The following is a 7,557-nucleotide window of genomic DNA, read 5'->3' on the forward strand; positions in this document are numbered from 1 at the left end:
AATTTTGATCAAATCTGAGTCTTACATGTTTTTACAAAAGGCTTTTTTTCTTGAGAGAATTGCTTTAGTCTCGTGTTCCCATGACATTCAGACAAACCCAACGGCCCGCTCCTGCTTCAGAGGTAATAATGGAAGGGAGATGGGGCGAGAAACTTTTCTAAAGTTACAGGATTTCAACAAAATAGTTCATTTCCTCTATTGTCTCCTTCATGAATGGCAATTTAAGAAATCCAGGGGGATACAGGGCAGACAGACACGCACACACACTGACACATTTCCACAAAAACAGAGTAAAATCGAGGCGATAATGTCGAGGAGAAATTACCGCGAGTGTCCAAATAACAGTATTAAGACTTAAAACTTTCTTTTTTCACATGGGGCTTCTTGGCAACCCTGGATGTATATTAGCAGGAGCAGCGTCCTGCTGCTCTGTATCATTTCCCCTAAGTCTGCGACATCAATCCAGTCAGTGTTTTTGTTTAGCTGTGTACCAGTATGTCTCCTCCCCCTTCTCCCCCCACACCACCGGCCCCCTCCCCACTTTTCTGTCCTCTTCAATTTCCTCTTTCCTAATCCCTCTTCCCGCTACTCGTTCTCCTTCGCTCAGTCCCTCTCCTCACCCTTCCCCCGATCTCCAGGATCGTCGTCGTCGTCAGTTCCCTTTACAGTGTCGCTGACATATTTCCAGCCAGCTTGGATAAAAATAAGTACTGATGTTTTCTTTGGTCCCGTGCCAGGGCTTTTGTCTCCGTAACAAGCTTTTGTCTCGGCAACAGCGGTCTGTTTTGTGTCACTGTCAAGGCGCACATGCAACTCCGTAAAACAAAATAAAAAGTCGGGGCAGGGGCTGGCTAATGGAGGAGAAACGAGATACAAACAGGAGATGGGAGAGAAGATGCTTTGTAATGGGCTTTCATCTTTTTGCTCCCACGTGAACAAAGCCTTTATGTGGGCCTGTACCTGTGTGAGTGTGGATGTGTGTGTGTGTGTGTGTGTGTGTGTGTGTGTGTGTGAGTGTGTGTGTGGAGCTGGCATGAGTGACTGCCTCTCTCCCCTCAATGAGGCAACATTTGCGGGAAGCAGCAATGGAAATGTGTGCGCCACCACAACACACAAATACACCCACAGTCAGGCAAACAAATACTTTAAGTCCTCTGCTTTGAGTCCCTTGTTTGAACTTTGCCTTTCCTCTGAAACTCGTCCGTTCTTCACCCCCTCCCTCTACTGCGCCTCCTTTCTTTCTCTCCAGTGATCCAAAGTGTTGTAAATGTCAGGCTGACCGGGGGAGACGAGAGGTTTCAGCGAACCCGCGGGGATCACCGGTGCTGTATTGATCATGCTGCCACTGTCATCATTATCGACCATTTGGGTTAATCTTCTATGAGGCTCTGCTCTGCGTCCGAGGCAGTCATAGGAAAACTCTGACCTTTGACCCTGGGCTTCGTCTGCCACTCACATTGGTAGCGGTCAGTTTTTGCAATGTGGGATGGACGAGGTAATCATTGGTTAACCCAAATTGCACTCCTCATTCCAGACCCCAGGTCAGTCGCTTTCCCGTCAGTGTTGAGACACATCTGGGATAAGCTGATTCTGGCTACAATGAGAAACTAACCTCACATTGGCATCTAAGGCTAAATCTGGTCAGTCTCTGGTGGAGGCTGTGCCGTCCTCTAGGCTGCTGGTCCCTGTCGATGGACCGCTGCAGTTCCTGTCAGTCATATAGGAGCATCATACTCCTCCAGGAAGTCTCTAAGTGTGTGCGGGAGCTGCTCGGCTCGCTCCGACCCCAGGCCTTGGTTGTTCAAGGTCCTCCTGCACATGTGCTGCAAAGACGAGAGAGAGGTCGAGAGGGGTCGCCGCAACTCCAGGGGGATCCTCTCTCCGCCAGTGTGAATCAGATAAACGTTGCAGCCTTTAATTTCTTCTGAGTTGCCCCCACATGCCCCATCTCTGCTCCTTCCAGCGTCCAGCCCTTTCCCCATGTAGTGCGCTATGAGTTTCAGCACGCAATCGAACTGCGGTGGCACTTGGGTGTTTTGGGGGTCCGGCTGTAAGAAGAATCCACCTCCCTCGCTGTGGATTCTCAGGTTCTTGGTTCCTCGAGCCGTCTGCACAGACAGGGTGAAGAAATGGTGGTGGTCCGAGGAGTCCCGGATCAGGAAAGTGCCGGGTGATTCCGAGCGCAGCAGGGAGCTGGCCTCTCGTCCTCCAACGGCCCCCCAGTAAAACCCACTCTCCTGGAGCTTATGCAAAGCACGCATTACCTGGAATAGGCACAGAAAAACTCCATTATTACATGTTATCAGCCACGGTGAACTTTTAAACTTTAAAAACGTCATTACTTAACACACACACAGGCGTTTCTCTTAACACTCAGGTGAGACTGACCTGTTGGTAGTGTGCGTGTGAGCTGAAGGGCTTGTAGTGATGTGGGGTAAAGTTGGACCCCTGAACTCGGCCCACTGGAGGGGGCACACCGCTCATGGCGAGAGGGTAGCGTCCGCCGAGGGCTACCATGGCGCCATGGCCCCCTGCCTCCGCCTGCTGGTCGAGAGGCAGGGGGCCCAGGACGGGAGTGCCGAGGCAGACAGGTGGAAGTGAGTCCGGAGCAGAGGGAGAGGAACAGGAGGGCGAGAGGGGCGAGGGCGGCTGGGTCACACACCGGGTCCAGGGCCCCGGGGTAGAGGAGTCTGATGCATCCAGAGAGGGGCTGGGAGAGAGCACCTAAACACAGCTGGGAGGGAAGGATGGAGCACAGATTAGACATTTGCTTCAGTATAGAAGCTGATGCACACACACACACACATGCACAATCCCTCCACAGTGAGGCAACACACTCTGTGACAACTTTACACTTCCACTCACTGCAGCTCGCCCCCATAAAACGCAGCTACATGGCGACTATGACACATGCACAAGGCAGGACCGTGCAGGTTATATTTAGTTTCGATGAATCCTCGCTTATTCACGCTGCTAGAGACAGACAGCAACTGGATCCTGATTGCTTTCAATTGTCTTCGATCGGGCGCACCGCAACACGGGTTGTCAGAAACGGGGTCACACGGTGGAAGAGTCCGGCGCGCTTCTCTTCCCCACAATCCCCCCCCTGTACCCCTCTCCGTTATTCACTATATAATAACGCCTGTTTTTATTCTGTGCCCGTGGTTCCCCGTTATCCGGTTTCCCCCCGGGCTACAGGGGAAGCTGTCCCGGCTGGTGCGGGGCTCAGCTCCGGAGGCTGGTAGGACAGTGCGGGACGCGGGGATGGAGGCGGAGGAGGCGCCATGACGATTCAGAACAAGAGTCGCCGGTCCACTACTTCCAGCTGAGCCGGCTACACCGCACCAGGAGCCGGCCAGACTCCCGTGCTTCTCCCCCCCCCCCCCCCCCCCCCCGCACCCCCCCGGCTCCTCCTCAGCCTCTCCGCCGACACGAGCTGAAGTGGAACCCCGGCTTCTCATCGTCTCCCCCGCCGCGGTTCTGCAACTTACCTTGCGGATTTGTTCGACCCCGCGCCGCAGCCGCTCGTCGCCAAAGCAGAACAAATGCAAACTACCCGAGAGTAGTGCCAGATGAATGATTAACTCAGGCATTAAAATGCAAAGAGAAGGAGATGAAATATCCGATGAAAGGGTGTAGGGGCTCGGGTCCTGAGCGGAGGAATGCGGCGGCGCTCCGGAGGAGTCGGGTCCGTGTGTGGAGGAAGGTTACTGGAGGTTGTTCCAGTGAGTGAAGCCGTAAGGCCCCGCCTCCTCCGCGCAGAGGGCTCTTCCAGTAAACACACGCGCGCACGCACTCACGCAAAGAACAGGAACACGTGCTCGCGCTCTTTCTTTTTTTCTTTCTCCCCCCCCCCCCCCACCCGTGGCAGGTTGCCAACACACAATCAGCGTGATCTCTCTCTCCGGAGCTGTTTCCTGGTACCGCTGCTTCCCTGCGACTCCGCAAGGTGAAAAAGTTAAAAGCTCCGCATGTGGAACAGAATAAAACCATATTCAGTGAAATCCTGGGTGTGTGTGTGTGTGTGTGTGTGTGTGTGATGAAGGTGGAGGAGTCCGATGAGGTTTTATTGCAGTGGTTCCCAAACTAGTGGGTTGTGACCTCCATGGGGAAGGGGGTCAGGACACACAGAAGGAGGGTCGCAAGGTGATTTCCAGTAATCAAATACTGTAACATTTATTTAAGAATATCTCACAATGTTAAAAACTGTTTTAAAAGCTAAACACAACAACACTTAAAGGGATAGTTCACCCAAAAATGATAATTCACTCATTATCTACTCATCACTATGTGGATGGAGGGGTGGGTGAAGTGTTCGAGTCCACAAAACACTTCTGGAGTGTCAGGGGTAAACAGCGTTGCAGCCAAAACTTGTTCAACTTAGAATAAAACCTTGCAATAGTCATCGGCCTCCTGATTTTCTTTGTCTCCATGTGACTCCAGAGGTGATGAAGACAGATTAGCTTCAGTTGCAGCAGGTCAGTTTACAGCAGCACCACAGGAAACACTACCACATGTGCACATATCGGTGATTTATTGTGAACCAGCTTAAATAAATATCCTTTGGGATAATGGGGGTCACATGTGTCGCTGGAGTGATTTTTTTTTGGGGGGGCTGAAAAGTTTAGGAACTGCTGATCTAATGAAAGCCATTCATAGTTTACATCACCACTTTGTACTGTAGATACCAGATACCAATACAAACACAAACTCCATGAAAAGTGGGAACTTGTGTCACATCCAGTGCTGCCCGGACATGAACAGAGTGAGGCTATTTAAACACTGCATGGTGCTGAAATGTGGTCTAATAAACGTACAACCCTAAATAACACAGGTAAATAATATAACTTGGCCTATCTGACCGTAACAGATTTGAGTCAACAGCAGTTTGACAGAATCAAAAGGAACATTTATATCAGAAGTAGAGCCGGACCGATATGGATTTTTGGGGGATGATGACAATATCGTAAAACAGTTCTGATACCGATATATAGGTCGATATATATATATATAAAAAATAATTGGCAATGATTCCTAAGATGACGTTATCAAACCCTTTTTGACAAAGAAACGTAATCGAGGCTTGATATTTTACAGTTAAAACATAAACAACTATACATTTAAAGAAAACACAAATACAACCAAATATGAAACTGAAAAATAATATGGAAAATAAACAATAAAATTTAAACATGGATGTAGATCTTTATACATTATTTGTGGAGTAAAAAGTTGAATATTTCTCTCTGCAAAGTGGTGAAGTAACAGCCTCGGGAAGCATAACAAGGAAAGAAGCAAGGTCCATTAATAAACCTCTACCTCTGGATAAATATTTGCTCAATAATCCAGTCTTTTGGAGAGTATGTACGTTGCTGTTTATCGCTATTGGAAGTCATATTATTTCATTAGTGACTTGTCTCTAATTCTGCTGTAATATGCTAATTTTTTCCACAAGTATGAATAAAGTATTCTGATAGAAAATATATCAAGTGTCAGAGATGATTCACATCTAACCTGCTACAAGCTGGCTAATGTTTAAAGAAAGGGTCCCCCGGGCCCTTGGGTCGTGTCAGGAAGCATCTGACTTATTGTTAGTGCTCTTGAGCAACAAACTTGCTGGACTGCTCTACCAGTAAACCTGACCAGAAATACTCTGTCACAAGTCCTGCATCGTGCGTGCGTGTGTGTGTGTGTGTGTGTATGTGTGTGTTTATGTGTGAATGTGTGTGTGTCAACCAAATGCACTGCTGGAAGGCCTCTGGTAGTGTTATCGTATCATTATATTATTGTAGGATTATAATAATAATTATTGACATATAATGATTTATCAGGTCACTTCAGTTGTAATGAGGTGTTTAGATCATTACTGGGGTAAGGTTATTATTATAAATGGTAATACTACTACAACTACTACTACTACTAATAATAATAATAATAATAATTATAATTATAATTATACTAATGTTTCATTAAACATGTCAGTGCTTTTCAAAACAATGCTACAAAATGCTTTACATAGTTGAACCAGAATTAAAATATTTCAAGCCTTTATCTGGAGCGAGTCATATAGATCAATCACTACCTATTGTTAAGTATTTAGTATACTGTATACAACTTGTTGTTTTTTATATTCCCCTTTAAAGCTTTTCAAATCGTTGAAATAACTGTAGCTCTCATTTGCTGATATGCAGTGAAGTGAAAAACACAAGAATCCCCTCTGAAATAAGTAAAAAGTATAAAGTCATAGAAAATGGAAATACTCAAGGAAAGCACAAGTACACACACAAACTTTTCCACGATATTCAAAAGGTTAAAAAACATACCTGTATCAACAAACCGCACCAAATTAGATATACCAGGATTTTTGCAGTTGTTTTCTTTATCCAGTGAGAAAGTAAGAAGTCAACTAAGCAAATGACACCACAAATTATATCACAACGTTAGTGGCACTAATTAACTTCGCCCCATGCTATTACCAGTCAAGCAACAATGTCATTACAGTTGATAATAATTATTACAGTTAATAATGATGATCGACTGGTTCTGGCAGGCTTCGCGTCTTCTAAGAAAAGCAATATCTGATTAAACAAGGAAACCACCTGTTGATTGGAGCAGACACAGATTGCTTCGTTGTGCATGACAACACCTGCGGTGAAAGCTGAAGTCACGCCGTTTGGAAGTGGATTCCAGTAAGTAAAGCGAAAGACAACAGGCAGGGCTGTTGTTCGCTCTGTGAGCAGCTGCAAGAGATGTGCACACACATAATTAAGGTCAGGGGTGAATTTGACTGAAGGGACCAGGCAGTTTTCAGGTTGACCACTAGAGGTCATTTCAAGGAGCTCAAACTACAAACCCCAAAACATAAATACACCAAGAAAACCCTTAACATATTGTTTGTCTGACTCATTTATTTGTTGTTGTGGAAAAATTTATGAATAAAGTTAAGTAAAAGCCCTGATAGCCCGTTGAGTGTAAAAGTCCTGCATTGAAAATGTTACTTATAAACAGGAACATGTTTTCCGATTACACAAGTTTAAGTATTATATACAGGGTAAAAATCCAATGCACTTTTATTATGGGTTAATCTCCTGTTAGTTTTCTCAATCAACTGATTTATTGGTTTTGTAAATAATTTGAAAATACCCATCAGAATTATTCCAGAGCCAAAAGTGGCAATTTCTCAATCCTTTTTTTTTTTTCAATTAAAAGTGTGAAGGTAAAGCAGCTATTAGTACCTGGAAATATGAGCTATTCATTATAGGGCTGGGGGATATGGCCAAAATTATGTGATGATTACAATATTCACAACAGTCAGTATCGATAATGATCACAATAAATGTCAAATAATTATTTTTACATTCTAAAGACAAATTTTTGCTCCTAGGTGAAGGTTGCGATTTTAAACTCTTCTTTATGAGCAGAGAATTACTTGAAAAACAGCAAAAACTTTTATAAATCTAACGCAGAACAACCCTTTACTGTGCTAAGCATTATATCGTTATATATTGGACTTTATTTTCCCAAACAATTAGCAAAAATACTTGCCATCTCATTTTT

General features: G+C 45.4%; 1 protein-coding gene across 2 annotated transcripts; it reads right to left on the bottom strand.

Moving 5' to 3' along the window:
- Positions 1 to 925: 925 nt before the first annotated feature.
- LOC117753308 (suppressor of cytokine signaling 3-like) lies at positions 926 to 6,486 on the bottom strand. Of its 2 annotated transcripts, none has more exons than XM_034571301.1 (3): positions 6,324 to 6,486; positions 2,389 to 2,734; positions 926 to 2,264 (listed from the first exon to the last, which is right to left on the bottom strand). In XM_034571301.1, exons 2-3 carry the CDS (start codon positions 2,515 to 2,517, stop codon positions 1,716 to 1,718), a joined length of 678 nt encoding a protein of 225 aa, XP_034427192.1. In that variant the 5' UTR covers positions 2,518 to 2,734; positions 6,324 to 6,486; the 3' UTR covers positions 926 to 1,715. The 2 variants fall into 2 exon arrangements, with proteins under 2 accessions (XP_034427192.1, XP_034427191.1); XM_034571300.1 differs by lacking the exon at positions 6,324 to 6,486 and adding an exon at positions 3,492 to 3,838.
- Between the last annotated feature and the right edge of the window lie 1,071 nt (positions 6,487 to 7,557).

This window comes from Hippoglossus hippoglossus, chromosome 19 (genome assembly GCF_009819705.1).
Source record: "Hippoglossus hippoglossus isolate fHipHip1 chromosome 19, fHipHip1.pri, whole genome shotgun sequence".
Classification (NCBI taxonomy): domain Eukaryota; kingdom Metazoa; phylum Chordata; class Actinopteri; order Pleuronectiformes; family Pleuronectidae; genus Hippoglossus; species Hippoglossus hippoglossus.

What these genes read in the sequence shown, in the direction of transcription:
- LOC117753308 (XM_034571301.1), bottom strand. Translation starts at nt 2,517, where the DNA reads ATGGTAGCCCTCGGCGGACGCTACCCTCTCGCCATGAGCGGTGTGCCC. An exon ending in CACACGCACACTACCAACAG is followed by an intron (nt 2,265 to 2,388) that starts GTCAGTCTCACC and finishes TGCCTATTCCAG; the next exon opens with GTAATGCGTGCTTTGCATAA.